This window comes from Phacochoerus africanus, chromosome 1, assembly GCF_016906955.1.
Source record: "Phacochoerus africanus isolate WHEZ1 chromosome 1, ROS_Pafr_v1, whole genome shotgun sequence".
Classification (NCBI taxonomy): domain Eukaryota; kingdom Metazoa; phylum Chordata; class Mammalia; order Artiodactyla; family Suidae; genus Phacochoerus; species Phacochoerus africanus.
Genome location: NC_062544.1, coordinates 221241550 through 221269257, shown reverse-complemented (window position 1 = coordinate 221269257; position 27708 = coordinate 221241550). Strand labels below are relative to the sequence as shown.

At 43.2% G+C, this 27708-nt stretch overlaps 1 protein-coding gene across 4 annotated transcripts in view; it reads left to right on the top strand.

Moving 5' to 3' along the window:
* The window catches only part of PLA1A (phospholipase A1 member A), a 36180-nt gene that overhangs the window by 817 nt on the left and 7655 nt on the right, over positions 1-27708 (top strand). The window contains exons 1-9 of one of the 4 annotated variants that reach the window (XM_047791476.1): positions 5310-7161; positions 7967-8172; positions 17281-17482; positions 19228-19405; positions 19918-20026; positions 21011-21112; positions 23802-23891; positions 25575-25742; positions 27154-27243. In XM_047791476.1, the coding sequence (XP_047647432.1) occupies positions 8100-8172; positions 17281-17482; positions 19228-19405; positions 19918-20026; positions 21011-21112; positions 23802-23891; positions 25575-25742; positions 27154-27243 (1012 nt within the window). In that variant the 5' untranslated portion in view covers positions 5310-7161; positions 7967-8099. Of the gene's footprint in view, positions 1-5306; positions 8173-17280; positions 17483-19227; positions 19406-19917; positions 20027-21010; positions 21113-23801; positions 23892-25574; positions 25743-27153; positions 27244-27708 lie in introns of those variants that run through there. The other 3 variants (XM_047791471.1, XM_047791487.1, XM_047791498.1) reach the window with 3 other exon arrangements.

Here is a 27708-nt window from a genome sequence, read left to right as displayed (position 1 = left end):
TGTCACCACACTGATCCTGTTGTGCCTTCTGCAACAATCTCCGGCTACTTGTGAGGGGTTGTGTCTTATCTCTTTAGCATCCCTGTCTAGCCTATTAGAGACATTCAGTATTTACTTTGGAAGTTTATCAAGTTGTGTTGATGTGAATGCTTTCATCATGCAGTGCCACATCTGTTTCAGACACCCTCTAGGAAGGACCTCTGCCAGGCTGTGAGAGATGGAGGGTTTGATACTTTAATAAGGTCTTTGCTGACTAAAAGGAGACAAAACTCTCAACTCTGTATTTGAAGCAAGACTAGCAAAGGCATGGGATTTATCATTCTTTTACACATAAGAATGAGACAAAGCTCTCTGTATTTGAAGCAAGACTCTAGCAAAGGCATGGGATTTATCATTCTTTTATACATAAAGGGAGAAGAAAATTCCAAAGCTCTTTTTCTGGCCCCAGAAAACTCTCATGTATTTGTATAGTTGAGAAAACAAACATATTTTAAATATTACAGCTAAGACAACAGATTCTTCAGCAGGACAATCAGAATTGCAGACTTTTGGGATAGGGGTTTACAATTCACAGCATAGTGATAACCTCTTAAATTTAGATGCTTTGAACTTAGGTGTACAGGAAAACTCTTCTGTAGATACATTTTGAGGACAGTTTTAGAATAATAGTAAACAGTATGTACATTTTACATAAGCTTCTTGAAAAGTTTAAGATGGAGACTTGTGACTTTTCAATTTCTCACTTAATAAAAAATGATAAAATAATGCAGAATAGTGTGCAGTTCCAGTGTAGCACGGTGGGTTAAGAATTCAGCATTGCCGCTGCTGTGGTGCAGTTGGGTGTGGGTTTGATCCCTGAGCCCAGAACTTCCACATGCAGCAGGCACAGCCAAAAAAAAAAAGTGTATGCTTTCCTGCAGCTGTAGAAGAGGAAACATATTCTCCTTGTCTTTCTGGGGTTTCTTTTACCAGTAGTTAGGAGAGTTTGCAGTTTTAAGGTGGAGCATTAGAATTCTGTTAGCACTGGCCAAACAGCAGAACTGAGATGCTTAAACCTTACAGTATAGAAAAGGGAAGAAGAGTATTTTAACAAGTGGGATGTGAAGCACAACTTGTTTTATCTTTGAAACTTGTTTGGTAAACAGTCTCAATTTAGTGAAAAATAAACACTTAATGACTTTCTTTTTCTCTAGCTACTGCCTTCATACGTACTCTGTTGAAACTGCTTTTCCTGCCCCTTAGCATCCTCTTGGGCAGATCATATAATTTTTGGTCTTTGGAGAGGGTGGGTATTAAAAACCCCATCCAGTCCATCCCAGTCCAATTTTCAAAGTTTCAGCTCTGTTGAGGTATAAATGATATACAAAATTGCAAGTGATTTAAAGTGTACGTTGTGGTGATTTAACATTCATATACAATGTGAAAGGTTTCTCTTCATCTAGTTAGCATATCCATCATCTCACATGCTTTTTCTTTTTTGGGGAAGAATATTCAAGTTCTACTCTTTTAGCAAATTTCAGCTATGCTGTATAGTGTTATCAGCTATAGTCACCATGTTTTACATCAAATGCTCAGACTTTATTCATCTTACAGCCAAAAGTTTGTACCCTTTTACCAACACCTCCCTATTTCTCCCAGCTTCTACTTTTCTACTCTCTTGTTTCTGTGAATTTGACATTTTTCTTTTTTTCTTTTTTGTCTTTTTGCTTTTTCTAGAGCCGCTCCCACGGCATATGGAGGTTCCAGGGCTAAGGGTCTAATCGGAGCTGTAGCCACTGGCCTATGCCAGAGCCACAGCAACTCAGGATCTGAGCCGCGTCTGCAACCTACACCACAGCTCATGGCAACGCCAGATCCTTAACCCACTGAGTAAGGCCAGGGATCGAACGTGCAACCTCATGGTTCCTAGTCGGATTCGTTAACCACTGCACCACGACGGGAACTCCGAATTTGACATTTTTTAAAAAATACACATACAAGTGATAGCATGTAATAGCTCTCTCTGTCTGTCTTATTTTGCTTAGCACAATGCCCTAAGGTCCATCAATGTTGCTTTGTGTGGCAGGATTTCTTCTTTTTCATGGCTGAATAATATTCCTTTGTATGTATGTACTACATCTACTTTATCCATTCATCTGTTGACAGACATTTAGGTTGTTTCCGTATCTTGGCTATTGTGAATAGTGGTACAGTGAATGTGGGGGCATAGGTAACTCCTTGATACCCTGTTTTTATTTCTTTTGATATACACCCAGAGATGGCAATCTCAGTCTAGTTGATCAGTTCTAAAACTTTTCATGCTCTCCTCCCCACCACAGTCAGTCCTGGGCTCAAGGACATACTGGACACCTTTTTCATTCCTCACTTCCCTCTTTGGGGGTTCCCTGTCCCTCTCTAGTGTCACCCTGAGACCACCTTCATCAATGGAGCCCTCTTGGGAAAGGCTTAAGCCAGTTGTCTTCTGAGGGCTCCACTCATCCCAAGGGAAACTTATCTTTCCTGGTCACATTCAAAAGTAGGAGTGCAGGCTTCCCCACCTGCTGCTGTTTTTGCATTTCCACCATCCCTCTCAAATAGGACACAGGCTGCCCGGGACACAGCCAACTCAGAAGCAGATGCCACTGGCACCTTCATGTGGTCACCCTTAGTCTCAGCTGGTAGTCCCCACTCATCCAGCTTGTTGTGAGGGTGAGGTGAGCACTGCCTTTTCTCCCCTTTCAGGAAGGGAAGGAAAACCCCCCACAAAACCATGATTCTTGTGATTTTTTTTCTTCAAACTGCTGATTTTCAGCAGGGGGAGGTGGGGAAGGGCAGAATCCTAGAGCAGTTCTGCTACCTTCTAATAAGTCCTACTGGAGTCTGTCTTTCGAGTTCCTTCCAGCCTCTTTAGAACATGGTGGTGGAGGCGTGTGTGTGAGGGGAGGGGATCATGGCAGGGTGGGAGGCTGGGGACTTAGTATTTGTTGTTTTCAGTGTAGAACTTCAACTGGAGTTGGAAACAGAACATCTCTCTTTAGAAATCCTGTTCCATTTGCTTTGCAAATTCTCACTCTTCATCGCAGTCACACTCAGAAGGAGATCAGACTGTCAGACTCTTTTTCTCAAACCTCAAACCTTCTTTCCAAATTTTACTCTCAGTTGGCAATTTTGCTTCCTATTTCTCTGAGAAAATAGAAGCAATCGCAAGAGAACAACTCCCACACCCATCCCCGCCTCTTGCCTACCCACCCACACCTGTGCTCCTGGGCTCTGCCTTCTCACTCTGAGGGCAGGGGTGTGTGTGTGTGTGTTTGTGTGTGTGTTTAAGAGAGACAGGAGGGAGGATGAGGATGAACAGAGGGAAAAAATAACAAACTTAATTTTATGCATAATGTTAGAGTAAATTTAAAAGTAACCTGAAGGACAGTATGAACTTATGCTAACCAAGTTAATATATGTGTACAGAAAAACAGAATAGGTTGTGAGTAACATTACAGGGATTAGTGATAATTTTTTTTGACATGCTAAAGGATGGTACTTCATTTGCTTTCTATGTTACCTAAGATTGCTAGATGTTATCTGGAAGTCTTAGCAATATATATGTTTTTAAGATGTGCAAAATTAGCACTGGCCTCCTCCATCCTTCTCCAAGCTTCTGCAGCCACTGCATTCTCCATTTCCTCTTGCTATCTTCATCTCCCCAGGGCAAGGTTCACAACTTTTTTAAATATCCAGAGCCACTGGAGGTGTGGGGAAAGGCATGGAGACTGATGATTTCACAATCTACCATCCCCGTGGATCAGCTCCTCGAGGAATGAGATCAGATTAAGGACCCAGACAGGGCAGAGGGATCAGCCTTGCCATCACTTTCTCATTCCCGGGTTTAGGGTTTGTAAAAAGTAACACCTAGGGAGTCAGTGAAACTCTTTCCTTTGGGGAAGGAGAGAGAAGAGGAGGAAGAAGGACTTGCTGTGCATTAGGCAGTTCACCAGTACCTGTTAACAGGTGAAGAAATTGGTCTCTGAGACGCTGCCATCTGTCTAAAGTCATACGGCTGGGATGAGATGGAGCTGGGGTTTAAACCCAGGTCTGCTTGTCCTCAGTCCTACCACACTCTAATTGTTAGCTGTAATTAGCAAGTGTTTCTTTAGACAAAGCCAAAATGAAACTCAGGAGTGAGATGGTGCTGGTAGCAGCCTGTGCCCTCTCTTCACCTTCCCACAACTGAAGTGACATCGAGAGGAAAGTTAGTTGTCAGGGCAAAGTGGGAGTGGGCAGAGCCAAGCCCAGCTGAAACTGTGAAATGGGCAGACAAGTCACCTGCAGCCAGTTTCTTCCATCACTCGAAAGACACAACCCACAGCGACCCCAAGGTTTCCTCTCCCTTCAACTTTGTGGAACTGCCCTGCAGTACTCCATACCCAGCAACAAGCTCTCAAGGTTCACAACTCTTTTTACTCTGAAGTTATCAGATCTCAGGGAACAAAAACTAAACCATAGAATTTAGTATCAAACTTTCATTTTAAAGCTGCAATTTTTAGTTTCTCTCAACATTTGGAGGCTTAGAGGCACCTACGGTACATTTGTCCTGACAAATAAGGCATTAACTTCTCTTCCTGGGGAAATGGAGACAGAATATAGATGGCTTTAAAATAAAAGATTATGTGACCTGGGGCACAAAGTGCATGAAGTACTCTATAAGAATTTAGATGGTCTTATGCTCACATGTTATGGTTTGTTCTGAGAAGGTATGTATATGTGCTGCATGTACACACATGCAGCACATGCAGAACATCAGGAGTGGAGGCTCCAAAATTGGGGTCTTCACCTCAAGTTGGAAAAGAAACTAGCTAAATATCAGACTTCCTGAAAATTGAGTTGGATAGGGACTTGAGCCATTTTGGGCTGTGCATGAAAATTTGATGAGACATTCTAATGGGCTTCTATGCAGCCTTAAAAAATGAACGAGCCAGGTGCAGAGTATTTTGTTTACTGTGAAAAGCAAGGTACAAAGGGTTTGTGTAGTGGATCAGCAAGTGTGTGAAAAGTTTGGAATGGATAGGATAGAATACCTCTAGAAGGACATGCAAGGAAATGTTAGCAATGACTGCCTTCTGTGGGATCTGGGGCATTGGGAGGGGGGAGTAGAGTTTTATCTTTCACCACATGCTTTTGTACCTCTTGATTTTAAAAACAATATACATATTAAAAACCACACTTTAAAAATTAATGTGACTTTGGACTCCCTTGTAGCTCAGTGGGTTAAGGATCCAGTATTGTCACTGTAGCAGCTCAGGTCGCTGCCCTGGTATGGGTTTGATCCCTGGCCCAGAAACTTCCACATGGCAGGGGCACAACAACAACAACAACAAAAATTAATGTGATCTCATTTTGTAGTTATAAACTGGTGCGGTCCAGAATTATAATATCCTAAAATTTGTTTTATTAGTGTGTTAGTTTATATCCTTCCAACCCCACACAGGCTTATTCATTTATGGAACTGTCAGCTAGGGATCCTGAAGGAAAGGGAGGGGGCTGGTTATCTGAGCTGGGAACAGGCAGGCAGGGAAGGCTGAAAGGGATTCTGTGGATTCCAGGGATTGTGGCCTACTGCCTCCTCTCCCCGCTCTTCCCCTCTCTCCCTTCTTTTTCTCTCCTCTCTTCATTCAAAACAGGTGTTTAATGAGCACCTGTTATACACCAGGCCCTATTCTAGGCAGCAAGCACACAGCAGGGACCCTTGAGCAATAAGCACTGGATTTTGAACCCAACATCCTTGGTTTCTTGCTACCTCCTTGTGTTCTTGGATCCTAGAAAACTAAAGCCCTCCTCTGACTCCACTTTACAATGGGGGCTTAAACACCATCTTGGGCTCAGGCCCCACCCCAGTATCCTCACTAAATATGCCCACCATACCAGATGCACTGTACCTTCTCTTAGCAAATATGGTGCACTGGCTGTGTGGCAAGCACTGTGTTGGGTGCTGGGGACACCTCACTGCACAAAAGAAACCAGGATTTTGCCTTCTTAAGGCTGACATTCTCCCTGGAGGAGATGGACCATATACACTGATTATAAGCTGGTGTTCCTTCAGTGTCTTCTGATAGAAAGGTCTCTATCCTCACCTTCTAAAACATGTCACCCCACTTTCTTGTTCCCCTGAAGCAGTGCTCCCCAGGCTGCTGGCCTCTGTGAGCTTTGGTTTCCTCACTGGTGAAACGGAGATGGCTATGGTAAGAGTGAACAGAAAACTGGTGGCTCTGGCAGTGTCTAGTCATTTGTGGAGCCTGCTGGAACTGCATAGTCCTGAGGCCAGCTGCAAAGGTTCTCATTAGGTATGTCTGGGTTGGGCCCAGCAGTCTGCCCCAAGCCCCTGGATGATTCTGAGGCAGGTGGGCCTGCCTAGAACCACTCCAACCCCACATGGAGAGCACTGTACCAGATGATGAATATGACAAGGAGGGCATGCTCTAAATGTCAAGTGTGTTGATGCTGCACGGGGAGCTCTGCGTGAGTATAACTGGAATGACTGGCCTGGTGAGCCAGCTCTGGCAGGGTGGGATGACCAGGAGGATGCAGTCATTGGTCACCTCCTGTTGGAAACCTAATTGATAGTCCCAGTTGCTGCCCTCTGGATCTACTCTTGTCTTTGTGCTGAGGCTGCCCTCAGCTAATGACTGAGCAGAGTGGGGGTGCTAATGCAGCTCATTTGCATGGGACCTAGCTGCTTTAAGGGGAAATTTCAGCTTGAGGCTTCCCCAGTGCCCTGGCTGAGGAATTCTGACACTTCCTGTGCAATCTTCTTTCCTTCTCCCATGCTTTTCAGGGTCTAAAGTCTCTCTCTGCCATCTTCTGCTCCCCCTTTTATTCTTCACAGGTATTATCCCTAATAAATCTTTTGCATGTCTAGTCCCTTCCTGACATCTTTTCTCTCAGGACCTGGAACTCTGTACCTGACTTGGTGTGTGACAGCAGAACAGCCTCCAATAGTGCCCTGTGTGTTGCCACTCTCCTTCCTGGTGGCAGCAGTGCCTGAGCAGTGGGATCATGTGCATAAGGGAGGCAAGGGCTGGCCCCTCCAAAATCATTTTATCCCCATCTTGGACAGGCCTGGCACAGCCTGGTACAGTGGTTCAGAGCTTGTCATGCTTCGAATCCCAATTCTGCATGAATCTTCGCAAGGTACTTAACCCCTCTATGCCCTGAAGCTGTATGTCTATAGTACTCCTCTCACGAGCTATTGACCCAAAAGTTCCATACTGCCCTGCTGGTAGGGTCTCTGCCTCACAGTAATGTGCTAAAATTTAAAGAGTGCTGGGCAAGTACAGTGCCCCCCTTCCCCCTGACCTGCCTAGAACTAGTGTTCTGTGGCTTCTGCCATCATTTTGGATGAACAGACCATGAGGTACATGGGAAACACCCTGGTTCTAGGCCAGCCCTGCCACTTCTCCATAGGTCATGTTCGTTCTTTATTTCTTGGTTTCTTCATCTGTGAACTCAAGAAGTTAAACATCTCCTTAGAGGTTGGACTGTACTTATAGCCCCAAGATTCTGTGAGAAGATAATACTCTCAGAAGCTGACTGATCTTCCATTCTTTCCCCGAGTGTACATGAAACGTGTTGTTGGCTCAGCTCTGTGCTGGGCTCTGGGAATTCAAAAATGAAAACAGAAAGTCTCTGCCCTCAGCCACTCCTACAGAGGCAAACATTCCACAGATGATTCCTGTACAACAAGGGTTTTGTGATCCCCTAGAGATGAAAGACTTCTGCCTTGGTTTTTACTAACATTTTATAATGGGAAGTAGGAGAGGTGCAGGAAGTAGTTTCCTGATAGTGTTTGGCTCAGAGAGGAAGGACAATGTGTTTCAATGTCCCCTACTTTAAAAAAAAAAAAGAGAGAAAAAAAAGTATGTTTATTTTCATTAAGAAAAAGAAACAAAAATTGTGGAAGTTAAACTGGTAGGCAGAGTTTACTTTTCTTTTACAGGTCATGAGGCCAGTTAATGATTAGTGAGACCCAAGTGGATGTTTGGTATTCGAAACTGTGAGAGGCTGGGTTATGGGATCTCTTTGGCATTAGTGGTCGGCTTCACCCCAGCTCTGAGTCTTCCAGCTCAGCAATGCCCTCAGGCCTCTGTGAAAGATGCTTCTGGTCATGGGGACTCCTTCTGTGGTTCAGTGTTGGAACTACAGGTAAGCTGGGGGTTGGAACCTCGGGTAAAACTTCTTTAATAATTCTATTTTTTAAACTATCTATTTATGCAGCACTAACCTTTGGAACGTCCCCTAAAAGCCCTCTCCTGAGATGAATTTAAAAGACGGAGAAAAAACCTACAATCATAACAGGAATGATGGCAGTTTCTCAAGTCACAAAGAAAATGAACTTCCTCTAGTAGTTTTACTCATTTTTCTAAAATCTGAATTACTCCTTTTCACCTTGTACAAGCCAGGAAGAGGAGAAGAAAATAACATTTTATTAATTCCAAAATGTAATTCATTTCCTCCCTATAAATATCCACTGTTCTAAAAATAGAGTTAATTTCAAAATTAGAAATTTCCAGTTTTGTCATTGAGATTATCAGAGGTCCTTTCTAATCTTGCCAACCCAACTCGAGTTCAGGTGTGTCTCCCACCTGGCAGGACTATGATAACTAGTCTTGTTAACCACAGATAAGCAATGACCTTTAGCACAATTTCCCTCACATGCCATTTGCGTATAGCAAATCTACACCCTCCTTGTGGCTAGAGAATGTCAGAGGAGTAAAGATCTCCTCCACCCAGCAATGGCATCACCCTTGGAAAACTCCCTTCCATCTCCCCCCCAACAGCAGACTGCTTTTCTGTTACCTCCACAAGACTCAGTTCTCAATCACCAGCTTTAGAATGTGTCATTCCTTCTGCGCAGAGTTGCTCACACTACCTTTTTGTTCGTTTCTGCTCTTCACATCTTCCTAGACATCTTATGATTCATGCCTCCCTTGCAAAACTACAGGCCTCTGTTCCAAAGTTCAGCTTTCATAAGTGTATTCACCTGCATCAACAGGTGGCGTTGAAAGGTGCTCCTTAGCTTCATGTGTGCTTTCTCCTAGCTTGTGTATTTGCATGTGTGTGTAAAATGACCCTATATCTTGTTTTATGTGATGGCTGTTTGTACACTATATACTGGATCTAAAAGGATTTATTTCTTACACATTTTTGATAGATGTGAGAAAAATTGCCCTGTAAAGAAGTTTGCCTTTCTCTCCACCAAAACTTTGTATTATCAAATCTTTTCATGTTATCAATCTTATAGGAAAAGTGGCAGTACATTTTGTCTTAATTCTTATTTCTTATTACAATTTGTGCTTTTGGTGTCTTGTTTAAACAGTCTTCCTATGAAGATAATCTTTTATATTTTCCTGTAAATTCCATGGGTTTAGATGAATATCACCAGGGCCAAATCTTTCGGTCATGGGGTATTTTAACAAATATGATGTTGGACTTCCTGTTGCAGTGCAGTGAATCCAGCCAGTATCCATGAGGATTCGGGTTCGATCCCTGGCCTCGCTCAGTGGATCAGGGATCTGGCATTGTGTGAGCTGTGGTGTAGGTCGCAGACGTAGTTCAGATCCCAAGTTGTTGTGGCTGTGGTATAGGACAGCAGCTGTAGCTCCTGATTCAACCCCTAGCCTGGGAAACTCCATATGCCTTGGGTGTAGTCCTAAAAAGTAAAAAAAAAAAAAAAGAAAGAAAAGAAAAAAAGTGAATTTTATTTGCCAGTATTTGTTTTTATATGTATTTTTATATTTATTGTTTTCCCTGTTTGTTCATAAAGGAAATTTATCTATCATTTTCTTTTCTTGTATCACCCTTGTCCACTGTTGATATTAAGACTATAATGGAGGTCCCATTGTGGCTCAGTAGTTAACGAATCTGACTAGGAACCGTGAGGTTGCGGGTTCGATCCCTGGCCTTGCTCAGTGGGTTAAGGATTTGGCATTGCCATGAGCTGTGGTGTAGGTTGCAGACGTGGCTCGGATCCTCGAGTTGCTGTGGCTGTGGCATAGGCCAGTGGCTACCGCTCCGATTTGACCCCTAGCCTGGGAACCTCCATATGCTATGGGTGCGGCCCAAGAAATGGCAAAAAGACAAAAAATAAATAAGTAAATAAACAATAAATTTAAAAAAGATTATCATAACCTCATAAAATATGTTTCTGTTCTGCGGAACAGTTTTAGATAACATAAAGGTTATCTACAATTCAGAGGTTTGGTGGCATTCTCAAACAAAACCATCTAGTGTACTTTAGGGCTAGAGAAGATTACCAATTCAATTTTTTTTTTTTGATGCCCCTAGGTTTATTTGGAGTATTATTTCTTCTTGAGTCAGTTTCAGGAAATTATATTTTTCTAGAAAATTATTCATTGCTTTTAAGTTTTTCAATGCATTGGTCTAGGAATTTTTAAGAATATCTTTTACAGGAGTTCCTGTTGTGGCGCAGCAGAAATGAATCCAACTAGGAACCATGAGGTTGCAGGCTCGTTCCCTGGCCTAGCTCAGTGGGTTAAGGATCCAGCGTTGCTGTGAGCTGTGGTATAGGCCAGCAGCTGTAGCTCCAATTAGACCCCTAGCCTGGGAACCTCCATATGCTGCGGGTGCAGCCTTAAAAAGACAAAAATACCAACAACAACAAAAAAAGAATATCTTTTATACCTAATGTTCTGCAGTTATATGATCATCTGCCAGTGTAGATTAATTTATTTTTTATCTTGCTCATTACACTGAGTATAACTTTTCATTGGAGAACTCATATCTTTTTTAGTTATGGAAACTTCTTAACAATTACCTTTTCAAAATATTGCTGCTTCTCCCATTCTCCTTTAGAGAACAATTACTAGATAAATGTTGGAGCCTCTCTGTCTATTGTCTGTACTCTTTAACTGCACTCTCATATTAAAAAGCTTCTTTTTTTTTTTTTTTCCCGTATTTTTAGGGCCGCACCCGAGGCTTGTGGCAGTTCCCAGGCTAGGGGTTGAATCAGAGCTGTAGCCACTGGCCTATACCACAGCCACAGCAACGTCAGAACCAAGCCAAGTCTGCAACCTACACCACAACTCACCACAATGCCGGATTCTTAACCCACTGAGAGAGGCCAGGGATCAAACCTGAGTCCTCATGATCCTAGTCGGGTTCGTTAACCACTTGAGCCACAACGGGAACTCCCAAAGATTTTTGAAACTCTGTTTCACCTGGAATGAATTCATGATCCACTTATTAGCTTTATTGACTATCTTTGTACACTTCTTATTTCTTTTATATATTTAAACATTTTGCTTGCATGCTTTTAAAAAAGTAAACTTCTTATTGAAGTACAGCATATTTTCCAAAAAGTACACAGGTTATTAATACGCAGATTAATGACTTTCCAGAATGAGTTCCCTGTGTAACCATCATCCAACTCAAGATATAAAATGTTACTAGATGTTTGAAACCCATTCCCTATATCCCATCTTAATCACTACCTCCCCAAAGATAACCATTATCTTGACTTCTAACGGTAGACTAGTTCCATTTTAATTTTCAATGAAAAGTCTGTTTTTGGTTTTGGTCTCTCTCCTGTCTGTCTCCCCACTTGAGCCCTCATCTTTGCTCTCTCCCCTCCCGAGTGGTGCATTGTCTTAGTTCCTGTGAATGAGGCCTTGCTTTCCGTCCTGTCTCTCTGAATAGAGTTATAGCCACAGTTAAAAGTCAGTAGCTATTTTTGTTTGTATTTTTTTCATTTGTATCTTACTTTCCTGAGTTGGGGAGCCCCTCTCCACAATACTGGCTACACAGGTGGGTCTTCCACACCTGACATTGACCACTTTGGGGCCCCACTTACTTCCCAAAGCTGTGAAGTGTTACAACCACTGCCTTCTCCTAGACTTGGAACCCAACACCATTTTGCAGTTCACTTCTTATTCTTTTTCATGGAGATGTTACTTTTGTATTTGTGATTGTCTATATTTTTCTCTCTCTCTCTTTTGGATATTCATCTGTCATTACTCTTTGGTTGAAGTGGTTTTAGGGGAAGGGGTATCTGAGCATGATTCACTGTGCCAGGTTCCATAGTCTTGATTGATGGACAGTTTTATTCTTTTTTTTTTAAAGTCACAATTTTAATTTATTTAAATAATTTATTTTTTTGTCTTTTGTCTCTTTAGGGCCACACCTGAGGCACGTGGAGGTTCCCAGGCTAGGGGTGGAATCGGAGCTGTAGCTGCTGGCCTATACCACAGCCACAGCAACTCGGGATCCGAGTCGAGCCACGTCTGTGACCTACACCACAGCTCACAGCAATGCCATATCTTTAACCTACTGAGAGAGGCCAGGGATCAAACCCGCAACCTCATGGTTCCTAGTTGGATTTGTTTCGGCTGTACCACATTGGGAACTCCCTTGGACAGTTTTATTCTATCATCCACAAATACTGGCAATTCCTTTCCCCCTCTTCAAACATTCTAACTTTTATCCTATTTTATTGTCTTATTTTACTATTTCAGACTAGAACTTCTAGAGCAATATTTAATAGAAGCACTGATAACAGACATTCTGGTTTGTTCCCAGTTCTGAATGAAATGCTTCAGATGTTTCACCAAGTATAATCATTGCTATAGGCTTTTGGTAGATTCCTTTCCTTTCTTATGTCGGGTGTTGAATTTTATCGTGTTTTTTTCCTACATCTATCGAGATGAGCATTTGACTTTTTTCTTTAATCTGTTCTTATGTGAATTACATTGATATATTTTCTAATGTTAAACCATCTTGTCATTTCTTGGATTAAACCCATGATTCTTGGCCATGATGTATTTTTGGTTCTTGTTATCCTTGAAGGATTTGATTTTTATCTCTGTACAATAGTGGCCATTAATTTTCCTTTCTCCTTCTTTCTTTCTCCAGTTTTGACATTTTGGTAATTTTCAAAGAATGAGTTTGAGTCTTTCTCCCCCTTTCTATTTTCTGGAAGAGTGTGTGTAAGAGAATAGAAGGGTCATTAGAGCCTCTCTGTAGAATTGGTCTGGTAAAGTTTTTTGATGAACAGATTTAAAACTATTGTATCAATTCCTTTATGATACAGTTTTACACTTGATTTTGTTTTTCTTTCTTGACTAAGTTTCAGTAAGCTGTATATTTCTAGGAAATTAAGCATTTTCTAGGAAATTATCTGTATTTTTAACTGTTGAGTGGGTATAAACAAGGCCTTTTGTGGTTTTAAAAAAAATCTGTTGTGTATGGAACATGATGGAGGATAATGTGGGGAAAAAAAGAATATATAAATGTATGACTGGGTCACTTTGCTGTATGGCAGAAATTGACAACATTGTAAATCAGCTATAATAAAATTTTTTTAATTAAAAAATGCTGTGTTTACATCCCCTTTTAATTTACTATATAGTTTATTTGTGACTTCCCTCTTTTTTTTCTTTAATCTGTATTATCAAAAGTACATCTGATTTGGAAGTTCCCATGTGGTGCAGTGAGTTCTGGCATTGCCAAAGGTGTGGTGCTGGTTGCAGCTGCAGCTCGGGTTCAATCCCTGGCCGGGGAACTTCTACATGCCATGAGTACAGCCAAAAAAAAATACATCTGTTGTCTTTTTGGGTTTTTTGGTCTTTTTTGCCATTTCTTGGGTCACTCCCATGGCATATGGAGGTTCCCAGGCTCGGGGTCGAATGGGAGCTATAGCCATCTGACCTACGCCAGAGCCACAGCAACATGGGATCCAAGCCATGTCTGCAATCTACACCACAGCTCACAGCAACGCCAAATCCTTAACCCACTGAGGAAGGCCAGGGATCGAATCCGTGACCTCATGGTTCCTAGTCAGATTCGTTAACCACTGAGCCACGACGGGAACTCCTGTTTGTTTGTTTGTTTGTTTTTTAAAGTACATCTTGTTCATTATTTTTTTCAAAGAACTACCTTTTGGTTTTTATTGTGCATAGTAAGTACTATTCTAGGCAGTACTCTGAACAACATGGATAAAAATCCCTTTTTTCTTTGAAGTATCTTCTAATGTGGGGAAATCAATAAACAATATGTTTAGTGGAGTTCCCCTCATAGCACAGCAGAAACAAATCCCACTAGGAACCGTGAGGTTGAAGGTTCGATCCCTGGCCTCGCTAGTGGGTTAAGGATCCAGTTTTGCTGTGAGCTGTGGCATAGGTTGCAGATGTGGCTCGGATCTGGCGTTGCTGTGGCTGTGGTGTAGGCTGGCAGTTATAGCTCCGATTTGACCCCTAGTCTAGGAATCTCCATATGCCTCAGGTGCAGCCCTAAAAAGCAAACAAAAATAAAAACAACGATATGTTTAATAATAAACTGGTTAAAAAAAGAATTTATTAGATGATAATTTCTATAAAATAAATAGATCATGATAAGGAAGATTGAAAGAACAGAGGTGAGGAGCATAGGTAGGTTGCAATTTAAACAAGGGCTTAGAGGTTTGGCAAGCAAAGACTTGAAAGAGGTGAGAGAATTAGCCACGTGGATGTCTAGCGAAAGACACTCCAGGCAGAAGGAGTGGCCAGTGTGCAGACCCTCAGACGGGAGCCTGTCTAGAGTGAGGAAGAGCTAGGAGAACAGTGGCTGGAATGGAGGAAGCCATAGTTAGTCAAAGGGCTCCCAGAGGGGATGGTCTAGGATATTAGAGCTTTCTTTTACTGTTAGCATTCTGGATTTTGTTTTGAGTGAAATGCCTTGGAGCCTTTTGCACAGAGGTTGACATGATTTGATTTACTTTTCTAGCTACTGTGTTGCAAATAGACTGAAGGAAGCCAAGAATAAGGGCAGGAAAAGCATTGTAGGCTATGCAATCATTTTGAGAGATGATGGTGGCTAAGACCAAGGTGATAACACCATAGGTAGTCAGAATGGTTTAATTCTGAATATTTCGTTCTGAGGATTTACTCACCATTTGTATGGGGATGTGGAAGAAAGTCAAGTGTCAAAAATTCTCTCCAGCCTGAGCAATTGCACTGACTGAGTTGTTAATGATGCCGTTCATATTCATTGTTTTCTTTAATTTCAGCTACTTCCCTTATGTTTCTTTCTCAACATTTTATTTGCAGTTGCTGTATTTTTTTTTCAATTTTCTGAGTTACAAGATTACCTAATCTATATTTTCCCCCTTTTACCCCAAACATTTGCTTTTAAGGTTATAAATACCAGCCTAGTGCAGTTTAAGCTACTTTATTCAAGTTTTGATATTGTATTGGTTTTACTGTCATTTTGTTTTTAATATTCTCTAGTCTCCATTGTGATTATTCTTTAACTCATTCATCACTCAAAATGGAATTTTAAAATCTCCAAATGTATCTTTAATTTTGTTATTGATTTTGTCACATTTTATTTAGATAACATTGTCTGGAATATACTGATTCTGTGACGTTCGTTGGGCCTTGCTTTGTGACATACTATGCTCATTTTAAAGGACTCTTAATACTCTGTCTGATGGATGCAGGTTTTCCTACATGACCAGTAGAGTAAATGTATTCATGTATGGGTTCGAGTCTCATGCTCAAGTAGTCTTTTCATCTTTTCTTCAAAAAGCCAAAGGTTGGGGAAGACAGATGAGGAGGTCTCTCATGTCCCACAGGAGCTCAAGTTGCTGCAGGCCAAGGAGAATGGGGGGGCTGCACTGTCTGACCGGGCTTCATTGTAGTGGTGTCCAAGACCTGGCTTCTCAGAAGGGAGTCACAAGGAGGCTTAGGGACCAGGTCTGGGCCTCAGGAGCAGAGGTGAGGAAACCACTGTCAGCACTCTCTAAGGGTGGGGTTCCCACAGTCTGCTCACAGTACCATACCTAGTGCACCACAGATCCACGTGTTCTTTGTACATGTGTTCCCCAGTTACCTCTGAGAGCAGATAACCATTCCATAGACCTGAATAAAGAGGCCTGCACAGATCAGTCTGCAATCTGGACCTCTCTTCTGATTCTGCAGATGGCTTTGTCCCATGGCAGGAATGCAAGGTAGCTTCTGACTGCACCAGAACTGGGGCCCTCTGCAGTGCTCAGCCTGTGCCCTGCTGCTTCTTCGGGTCTCTCTCTGTAAGATGAGCTGGGTATCAGATGCCCCACCTCTTTATCACAGACATGAGGGTGGGCTGTTGGGTACTGAAGATAGGCCAGATTTTCAGCTCCATGGGAAGCAGGAGTTTCAAGCTGTTTTTTTCGGTCCAGTGTTGTAAAAGGCCCTTCGGTGACTGAACTTGACCACAAAATATCCTATTTAAAGGTATCTGTTGGAAGCTTCTGCAGAGTACATATAGCCCATTAAGGGTCTTCTCCACTATCTGGCTGGGCAGCCATGTGCTGGGCATTGGAAGGCTGTGTATTGCTCAAAACAACAAGACATGATGGGAATGGGGAGTTGTTTTTGTTTTTGGATGCGCTTGTGGAAGTTCCCAGGTCAGGGATCAAACCTGTGCCACAGCAGTGACAATGCTAGATCTTTAACCGGCCAAGCCACTGGGGAACTCCTGGAGTGGGGAGTTTGAAACCTTCTGGGATAGGGTTTTCAGACCAAAATGAGCCTAGTGCCCAGGGCAACTGCTCATTTCATAGCCCAGGGTTCTTTTCAGGAAACTGCATTATTTAGCTAGGGCTAGTGCTGCTGTAGCAAAGTGCCAGACACTGGGTGGCTTAAACAACGGAAGTTTATCATCTCACAGTTCTGGAGGCTGGAAGTCTGAGCTTAAGGTGGCAATAAGGTTTGTTCCTTCTGAGGGCTGTGAGGGAAGGATCCATTCTAAACCTCTCTCTTTGTCTTGTGGATGTTCGTCTACTATGTTTGTCTTCACCTCATCTTTCCTCTGTGACCAAATTTCCTCTTCTTATAAAGACACCAGTACTATTGGATAAGGGTTCACCTTAATGGCTTCAATTTAATGTAATTACCTCTGTAGGGACCCTATCTCCAAAAAACAGTGACATTCTGAAGCAGCAGCGGGGATTAGGACTTCAACACATGAGTTTGTGGGGAGGACTCAGCTTAACCCATAACAATATCCATTTCACCATGGCCTTTAATCTTCTCTAGTTGACCAATATGCATATTCTTCTCTGGCATTTTATCTTTAGACATGAAAAATATTCACAGGTTTTGGTTACAGAAGTGATGCCTTTAATAAATGAGCCTGATTATTGCACTAGCTGATTTATAATGAATGCCTTTAAGCCCTTGTTCCTTTCTTTCTTCCTTTCAAGAACACCTTTCTTTAAAGAGCAGATGACCTCACTTTGGATATTTCTTTTTTTTGTCTGCTTGTTTTTTCCTCTAGGAGATGCACCTCCTACCCCACAGAAAAAGTGCACTGACTTCCAGAATGCTAATCTCCTCCGAGGCACCAGTCTCAAAGTCCAATTTCTCCTCTTCACCCCTTTGGATCCTGGCTGTGGGCAGCTAGTGGAAGAAAGTAGTGACATCCAGAATTCTGGGTTCAATGCCACTCTAGGAACCAAGCTAGTTATCCATGGATTCAGGTGGGAGCCAACCAACCAATAGGATCAACTAGAAAGCGACCATAACACCTTAGGAAGTTAGAGGACAGCAAGAGGAGAAATGGATTTACTGCCTGTCACGGGTCCCATTGCTCACCTCCTGCTGACTTTGAAGGTGTCTCTTATCAACATGAACACAATGGTGTTGTTTTTCTTGGTGGTCATATATGTTACTCCTCTCCTCAGTCTCATCTACACACTCTCAAACAGCAAATATGTGTGACCCTGGACAAGTCACTCCAGCGCGCAGAACCTCAGTTTCTGTATTTGAATAAAAGGGAGCTTGATCTCAGTGAGCTCTTCCTCCCTGAAGCGTGGGTTGCATGATACATTTCAGCCGATGAGGTCATAGGCTTTGTACAGTCACTAAGGGGCAACATCGTGGTGTTTTTAGCCAGGGTTTTATTTCCTCTTCTTCACTTCTTCCCGGGTTTTGTGACCTAATCAACTTCTACTTATGGGTGCTACTTCACCATTCCCAGAGGTTAGTGTTTCTCAGGTGTAACACACTTCTTCAATTTCTTTGATGCCCTACAGTCCAAATTTTGTTATAATATATGGTTACTAGGTCCCAATTCAATCACTATCCTTCCTTCCAATATCCTTTCTCCAAAGCCCATTGTCAACACCGGAGACAGAGAAAGGTTGCTGGGAGGAGAGAGGGAGAGAATATGGTGAAACAGTAGCACTGCCGAGCAGCTGGAGTTGGGGGCGCCCGATGAAGAGGTGGCCAGTGAGGCACTGCCCAGAGAACCATTGTTTCCTTATCTCTGGGTTCTCTCTGCCTCTCAAATCCTGACTCCAGAGACCCAGCCATATCCTTCTGTAGGCATCCCTTCTCACTCTTGTGCCAAAGTCTCTTCTCCAGCAAACCTTGCCTTTGGCTACTATCTAAGGCTGGGTATGTACCCCCAACCCAGAGATGGCTAATGGAGCTGGAGAGCTCAGCAGCCCTGCCATGCTGTCTGTTTCCAGATGCCCCAAAGACATGCTCCATGGCATATGCCCATGCTCTGGGCTTCTTTGTCCATGTTAGCAGGCTCTGGGCATTCAGAAAACTTCTTTCCCATTACCGGTCTCGTGGAAAAAGCTTCCTGAAATATTTTTCCTTTTCCTAGAAAAGTCCTAAGTAAATCCCAGAAAGATGGGGTTATCTTATTTTTCTCTATTTCTTATAGAGCACCTAGCATATTGCCTGGCCCATTTGTTAATTTATGTTAATGAATGAAAGGGTGAGTGAATAAATGAGTAAATGAAAACATCCTCCAGGAAAGTACCTATATTATAGAATGAGAATTGAGGTTCCAGATCTTAACTCTGATACACAAACCTGTCTTTTCTTTTCCATGAGTAACACAAACAGGGTCAGTGCATATGGTCTGTGCGGTGTAGGCATTGCACAAAGGCACCTGACTTAGAGCCAAACTCTGATCTGGGCTCTAAGCCCTGGCCTGAGGCTGCATCTATCTGGAATAAAGGAACCCTTTTATAATTTACACATAGGTTCCACATGTGCAGACAGCAGCCCTGCTGACTCTGGGATTACATCCTCCTTACAAAGTGCTGTAGGGTTTACTGCCCATAACCCCCTCCTACTTGTTGTGACTTTTTTCGTTTCTGGGTTTATTCTGTTTCTAGAACAGAATTACAGTTGTCATTGTAACTTCCATGACAAGGGATATTGGCTGGACAGATAATCTTCCTAACCTTTCTGGTCCCATGTCTAGGGCTTTAGGAACAAAGCCTTCCTGGATTGATGAATTCATTGGTGCCCTTCTGCGGGCAGTAGATGCTAATGTGATCGCCGTGGACTGGGTTTATGGCTCTACAGGCGTCTACTTTTCAGCCGTGGAAAACGTGGTTAAGCTGGGTCTCGAGATATCCCGTTTCCTCAGTAAACTCCTGGTAAGTGTAGAAGAGCTTTGGATGAGTTCTGGCTGCTTATGGGCGAGAAAACAGTCAGAAAGAAAAATGGAGGAGGAGCTTTAGGGTGGAAGCAGAGTCACCCAATAGCTTGTGGGTCTTTGGCTCAAACCTTAACTTTGTCACTTACAGTGCTGACCTTGGGCGGGTTACTGAACCTCTCTGAGCCTCCTGCTGCTCCTCTGTAAAATGTGCCACTGCATGTTAGATGGGGGGTGCCATGGCCGATTCTACTAGGCCCTCAAGAGGGAATGGCTGTGGTCATCACTCTCAAGCTTTAGGCTCCAGAGAGAAAGTGAGTGGAGGTTGAGAGCCCAGGGAGAGAGCAAGTCATTAACAGGATTAGATTTCTGCACTTCTTTCCCAATGCATATGTGGCAGAGGTGTCATATCCAGGACCCCCTGCTTCTGACGCCTCGAGGGAAAGTGTTAACCCTTGTAAGGCCAGGAGCTGCTGTGGCCCAAATTCAGCTCACTCTCAATGCCCGTTCTAGGTGCTGGGTGTGTCAGAGTCCTCAATCCACATCATTGGTGTCAGCCTGGGGGCCCATGTTGGGGGCATGGTAGGACACTTCTACAAAGGCCAGCTGGGACGGATCACAGGTAACGTTCTTCCCTGCCCACCTTCTCAGGTTTGGAGATGGAAAATGCCCTGGAAGAGCCTTTCCTGAGGCTGGCAGAGGGAAGTGTTGAACCTTTGTTCTTATGACCAAGTCATCAATCACCACTAAAATGTATAATTATACTAATACTAATATTGGTATAAGAGGACATGTATTTCTTTCTGAGCCTCAGTTTCTACAACTGTAAAGTGGGTTGTAAAAATTCATATCTCCTTGGCCCACTATGGAAATCACCTCTAGATGATTTTGCTAAGTACTTGCAAAGTACTGAAAACTTCATGCTTCAGAAACTATCTCAATCAATAAGGGACTGGAGCTGTGAGGTAAATACCCTGGCTTCCTGGCACTTCAGTGGGACAATTCTGAGTCATGTTCTACAAAATCCTCCAGAGGGACCCCAGCTCAATGAGACCCAAAGTGGTAATCTACTCATTTGAATTTTTCCTCCATTCTCTGACTTGTTTTTCTACACCCTCCACTGTTTTCTGTGATCTTCTCCCAAATAAGCTATTTGCACTTTAAATCCTTATCTCAGGGTCTGCTTTTTTGGGGGAGGAAGAGGGAAAGGGATACAATCAAAGGCCTGGAGAGAGTAATATTAACTTTACTCTGTTGTCACAAAGACTAGATGTGTGAAACTGCTCAGCACAAGGGCTGGCACATAGTAACTATTCAAAAAATTATAGCTGCTGTTATTACTACATGGGGACTAATATTATTCACATTAGCCCTTATGAAGTGGTTAGTGCTACCAAGCTCATTTTAGAGTCAGAGAAACTATCATTGAGACAGAGACTACAGAGTAGAGTTGCCCAGGAAACGTGGTCCTGAGCTAGATCTTTTGCCCTTTTGCCTCAACAAGGACCCTGATCTGAACTGAAAGAGCGGCTGGGTAAGTGGGTGGTGAGTCCACGGTGGTTCTTGCAGCTGACATGAAAGGGCCCTGACATATGTGTCCTTCCAGGCCTGGACCCTGCTGGACCGGAGTATACCAGAGCCAGTCTGGAGGAGCGCCTGGACTCTGGAGATGCCCTCTTCGTGGAAGCCATCCACACAGACACGGACAGTGAGCTGGGGTGGGGGAATGAGCACAGGGCAGGAGCTAGGAAGCTAGCATTTATCTGGGTGGCCCCCAGGAGAGGCCCTTCTTTGCTGAGCTTATGTTGCAGTGAGGCATTCACCAGCGTGATCTTGAAAGTGTCTTCTAGCGCTGTCATTTTCTGAAGACCGAGATGAATGATATTATTTCTAGCTAGCAGGAGGCAGGAGGATTCTCTCACCAGAACTGGTGATGAGTCTCACTCTGATTCAACGCTAAAACTCATGCTGAGGTAATGTTCAAAGTATACTTTTGCCTGGCAGACAGGGGAAAGTCAGGCTGCTTTTTTAGGGTGAATGTGCCTGGCCTCAGGAAATTTGGGCTCCATTTTTGGGGCAGATGCTTAGGCAAATCAGGACTTCCCTCCTGCCCAGAGGATGAGCCCAGCCCTCAGTCCAGTGAAGAATGAGAATTTCCCCCTTCGGTAGTGATAGGCACAGGCAAGACTCCCCCCAACTCTGAATCCATCATGACAAAATTAAGCTTTTCTGAACAGCTGGGTGAGAAGGTGGGAATTCCTCCTCATTTCTCTTCTATCAAATGTCCATAGAGTCTGGTGCTAGGCCTTGTATTCAGCATCTTGGGTAAAAGAAGAAATTAGATCTGACTCTGACCAGAAGAGTTTGCAGTTCAAGTGAGAGACGGCCATGTCTCATTCCATTTGGTTAGAAGCCTTCTTTTAGCATCCAAAACTCACAGATTCATGATCTGGAAGAAACTCATAAGTCATATTATTTAACCTTCTTTCCCACATTCATTTCATAAGAAGCCAAAGTCCATAGCCCTTGCTTAGCTATTAATTAACCATTTTAATTAAAAAGGTTAAATCCTTCTGTTCCTAAATTTGCTAAATAGATAACTCATTGGTCCCCTTTTATCCAAGCTAGACCTCTCCGTCCCCTTCAAAGTTGGAACCTCTTCTAATGTGATTTTTTTCTAAATCATTCCATTTATTCAGTTGGTCTTTATTGAGCTATGTAGCAAGCACTGAGAATACTGCAATGCACAAAACATCAAATAAGATCTCTGCCCACGTTGAACTTACAAGCTAATTGGGCAAGCATTCATTCACTTATTCATTCAATAAATAAGTATTTGGCACTTGCATGAGCCAGGTGCTGCGCTGATGTTGGGGACAGAACAGGAAAAAGCCAGATAAAGGCCCTGCTATGGTAGAGCTTACATACATGTAAACAGACAAGATAATTCCACCTTGAGATCATGATAATGAGGGCTATGGGAGAAGCATGACTTGGCAGGAGGGATGGAGTCTATTTCAGATAGGATTATTAAGGAAAGTCTGTCCAGGGAGGTGATATTTGAGGTGAGACTTTGTGAATGAGAATGAGTCAGCATTGGGAAGAGCCAGGAGAACATTCTGGGTGGAGAGGATGTGGGTGGGGTCAGGAAGGAGAACCATGTGGTTAGAATACTGAATGATGTACTGAGCAAGGCTGGGGAAAAAGAAGCAGGGCCAGGACTGGCAAGGAGTTTAAATTTTATTCTACGAATCAGTGAGATCAGGGTGATGATTTGTATTTCCTGAAGAGATTACTCTGGCTGCTGTGCAGAGAATGGGCTGCAGTGGCACCAAGAGGAAGCCTGCAGACTTATTAGAGGGTGTTTACAGTGGTAGCCTGGCTGAGACATGGTAATGGCTTGGGCAGAGGTGGTGGCAGAAGAGACGGAGAAAAGTAGAAAGATTCAAAATGTATTTTGGAGGGAAAGCCAATGGGACAGATGATGTGCCAAGGATGACTTCTAGGCCATTGCTTAACCCTGGACAGGTGACATTAAACAAATAATACACACTCAATTGCTTACAATAGTGATAGATAACATGAAGGAGAAAATCAGGGTCTTTGGCAGTTGGAGCTGACCTAGTCTGAGGGCTGAGGAGATGAGGGCTATAATAGCCTCTCCAATGCATCTCTTTGTAGCCAGCTTATATTTCTGCTGAGTCAGGAAAGCACAGATATATGTGGGAGCCTGGAAATGTGGTCCCAAACACACATATCTGAACTGTTGCTCAAAGTGAAATAGAGATTATTCAACAAGGAAATTTACCAAGTTTATAATAGTTACTAAACTATTCTTAAACACTTATCTTAAGGGATATTTTTACTGATTTTATTAGGCAAATGTGAGTATATTCTCATGAATTTATTATTCTATTCCCTTTACCATGGCAAAACTCCTTTAGAAAACCATCTGGAGGGAGTTCCCGTTGTGGCACAGTGGAAATGAATCCAACTGGTATCCATGAGGATACGGGTTTGATCCCTGGCCTCACTTAGTAGGTTAAGGATCTGGCGTTGCCGTGAACTGTGGTGTAGGTTGCAGCTGTTGCTCCAATTTGACCCCTAGCCTGGGAGGATCCATATGCCACAGGTGCACTAGAAAAAAAAGAAAGAGAGAAAGAGAAAGAAAGGAAGGAAGGAACGAAGGAACGAAGGAAGGAAGAAAGAAAGAAAACCATCTGGGGGCTAGTTCTGCAGTCTCCTGGCGCTTAGTGGTAAAATGGACACCCATTCAGCTCAGAGAGGGGGGTGGTCCCCAAGGTCAGCCCTCAGGCTCTGCTGCCAGCAGACCCTGCTGTGGGACCTGGAAAATGCACCCCTGCAGTAGAAGGTAACAGGGTTCTTCCTCCTTTCAGATTTGGGAATTCGGATTCCTGTTGGACATGTGGACTACTTTGTCAATGGAGGCCAAGACCAACCTGGCTGTCCCACCTTCATTCATGCAGGTCAGAAAGCCAGAGAGAATTGGTGTTTGGCTATCCCAGAGACTTGAATTGAGTCTTCACGTTGAGTCAGCCAGTGTGGGCCACAGGGGTCTTCCTTACAGTGTCCTTAGCTATGGTCCATCCAGCTTACTCAGCACTTACTGAATGAATGACTTTGGAGCCTCAGGAGGAGTGCTTGCAGTTAAGAGTCTGCTCCATATAAGCTGCCCTCCCTACTTCTTAAGCCCTGCTGTGATCTAACATCACTCAAGCCAGTCACCTCCCTTCTTCCTGGGACCCACTTGCTGCATCCTCTGCAGAGCCTCAGTGTGGCAGAAGCAGACAGATGAGCCCAAAGCTAGCTAGCTGAAGGGCCAAGTCACTGCATGGTGTTTCCCCACACTTACTAAATTTAAGTTCTCCAAGATTGTTTTTAAAATAATCTTCTTGAATACATTTAGTAAATGTACATTTCTTCTCTCTAAAATATATTCTTCTGGAATGTTCTTTTTGGGTATAGTCACTGAATATATGCTAGCATAACTTTAAATAATTTTAAACTTATCAAAAGCTAAGCATTAAGAGTTGTCTAGTCTTCTTATATTCTTCTTATGAATATTGCCAACCTATCAACTTTTCATACAGTAATTTTATTTTGCTTTTTGACCACTAGGTTTTCAACCTTTTCCTGCTTTACCAAAATTTTAAAAATTTGAGAATTCTTTTGACAATTTTGAGTAACCACAAATCCAACTTACTAAATTTATCAATTTTTTAAGAACATGTTTCTTTTAATAATTTGTAATTTTTCAGTAATTCTGATCAAATGGGATGGTTTGATTTAAAGGGGCTTTTTAAATTTCTGTGTCATTTTATTGGCTACTTTTTTTTTCTTCTTAACGCAATTTGAAAAGGGTTTAATTTGTGTCTCCCAGCTCCCTGTGCAGCTAGAAGGAGGTTGGCCGTAGACAGTGTCCCAACAGTGGGGGAAAGGAAAGTCAACACACAGCTCAGACTTGGTTCCTGGTCCCAGATGGGGGTTCCCAAGGTAAAGGAAGAGTCTGAAGACCCTGTAACGCTGGAGTTATGGCTTACTATAGACCTCTCAGCCCCAGCAAATTCGTTCAATGTGAATTATCAAAAATTTTTAAATAGTCCACAACAGCAATAACAAGAAACCCAAGTGTTTGTTGTATTGAGACATTTGGCAAATTCAATATATCAGTCATTTGGTGAGGCAAACCTCAGCACATTGGCTTTCAGAGATGGACCAGGTACTGCTACTGCCTCCCTTGATTGTTTCGTTGCTGGGTTGTGTATAATTAAGTTATAAGACTTGGTTGTGTGGGTGATGCTGAAGAGGGTAAAAATGTGCAGACAGATACCCATTTTGATAAGTGGGGTCAGGATCACCAATTCTCTGTATGCCCCCATTTTCTGAAATAGACTTTGTATGATCGTGGAAGAGTGGTCTCAAATTAAGCAATTTTGTTAGTAAATTTAGCTTAGTTATCTCAGGAAAATTAAAAGTTAGAGTGTAGTAACCACGCTGATTAATATTCTTAAAATGTGGCTTTGGGGACATCCTGTGTATTTGTAGTTTGTTGGAATATAAAATTCAATAGAGTTACAGTAAATAGCATGGAGGGAATTTCCATTTGTCTTGAACTGAAACCTTGGTTGTGTTTTTTTGGCCCTGCTCAGGCTACAGTTATCTGATCTGTGATCACATGAGGGCTGTGCACCTCTACGTCAGTGCCCTGGAGAATTCTTGTCCTTTGATGGCCTTTCCTTGTACCAGCTACAAGGCCTTCCTTGCTGGACACTGTCTGGATTGTTTCAATCCTTTTCTGCTTTCCTGTCCAAGGATTGGTAAGTGCTACCCCTTTGGCTTCCTTTGACAGCTTGGGGAAAGTTCAAGTCTTGTTACCTCTTTAAGTCCTGATCTCCTATGGTTAAGAAGTCTACACAAGTGTGGTAAAGAAAATTTAAGTAATGAGTCAATCAACCTGTTCCCACCTAGAAGGTGGCATTTAGCTTTCCGTGCCCTTCCCCTCACCCTCTACACTATTGCCTGATGCCATACTTGCTCTGCACACAGCCTTCACACACACACACACACACAGACACACACACACACACAGACACACACACACACACAGCCCCTGGCCTACAAGTTCAGCCTCAAGATGCTTTCTAGAAGCATTGGTATAGCCAGTGCATGGACCCATTCTCAGACTTGATGTTCTCATAGGTCTTCCTTGCTAAGCCAGCCATTCTCCAGTTCCCAATAGACTCTAAAGCGAAGTGTTGTGGGGGAATCCCCATAACTGGGGTGAATCCACATGCCGCTTGGAGGGGTTCCTAATTGCTGATTGACCTGGGCTTATTCCTGGATGATCCAGCCCAGTCTGGGGAGAAGGGCACAGGAAGTCTGAGGGAGCTGCCTCAACTCCCCCTGTGCAGGTCATTGCTGTGAATATTCTGGGGTTATCCAGCACGAAGATGCCAGGAAAAGCTCCTAGCCAGTATAAATGGTTCATTCCGCTCCCTCGCTTTCCCCACTTCCACTTCTGGCTGTCACTGGGAACTGCAGCAGCCTGCCATTGCTTACATGAATGAAATGAATATCAGCTTGATAGTATGTTAAAGTAAGGGTGGTTTCCCATAATAAAGCAGAGCAAGATGACTTCCTACTGTGAGGCATATGTCACTATTTCCCATAGGTATAATGGATCAGATGGTATAACAGCCACTTCACATGGTCTGCCCAGCCTCCTTTGTCATTACACTTTCTTTTTTTTTCCAAACAGCCCAGGGATGTAGCTACTCACATTGCCCAGAGTATTTCATGTTTCCTCACCTTGTATGCCTTTGCCCAGACTGTACTTTCTGCCTGGAATGTCCTTCTCTGACTTGTCAACTACTATTTTTCAGTTCAAATGCTTCCTTTGCTCACTGCACAGGATACAAATGCCATTAAAACAACTGTCATATAGATTGTTTTGCAAGTTGGAGACATTTGAAATTTCTTATAAATACCTCCTGGGAATGGGCCAGATAATCTGAAGAATATATCTGCTGTTCACCTGTGTGTTCTTCCCTGACTGGTCAAAGTTGCATGTATCCCAGGACTCACCACTGGACGTGGCACATCGTGAGCTTATAGTGGAGTTATCTATAGAACAGATGGGTGTGTGAATCAATCAGTACATGGCTGGGTTCCAAGGAACCCTGAAATGGGCTCCTCGGGGCTCTGCTGTCTTTACTTCTTTATTTCCAGGGCTGGTGGAACAAGGTGGTGTCCAGATAGAGCCACTTCCCAAGGAAGTGCCTGTCTACCTCATGACCACTTCCAAGGCTCCATACTGTGGTGAGTAGGGCCAGTGTGCTGCCCAGCTGAGTCCAGGACTCCATCTGGGGCTGTGTCCAGCCCAGCGTGGAAGCAGAGATGGGAGGCGAAGAATTGGGGCAAAAAGTCATGGAATGGAGAGGTGGGGGCAGCAGCTACTGGTCTTAGAGAGCTAGCCCAACACATTGCTCTACAGATGAGAACTTGGAGGTGTCAGTGTCTGACTTTCCTGTCTGCACACTGATCCTCATTCCCCCATACCCCACCGTGGAACTCTGCCCTCCAGTGTGGTTTCTTTCTGGAGTGGTATTTGGGAGCACCTTCCGCATTCTTCCGTCCCGCATACATTTCCTCCATCCTTAGTGCCCATCCCATGTATCTCTCACTCTGACAGGGTGCATAGGTCAGGGTCCATGAGGAATGCTGAACCTTCTGCCCTCCTTCCCCTTCACGTACACATTCCGTCCATTCACTGTGGCTGCTAAC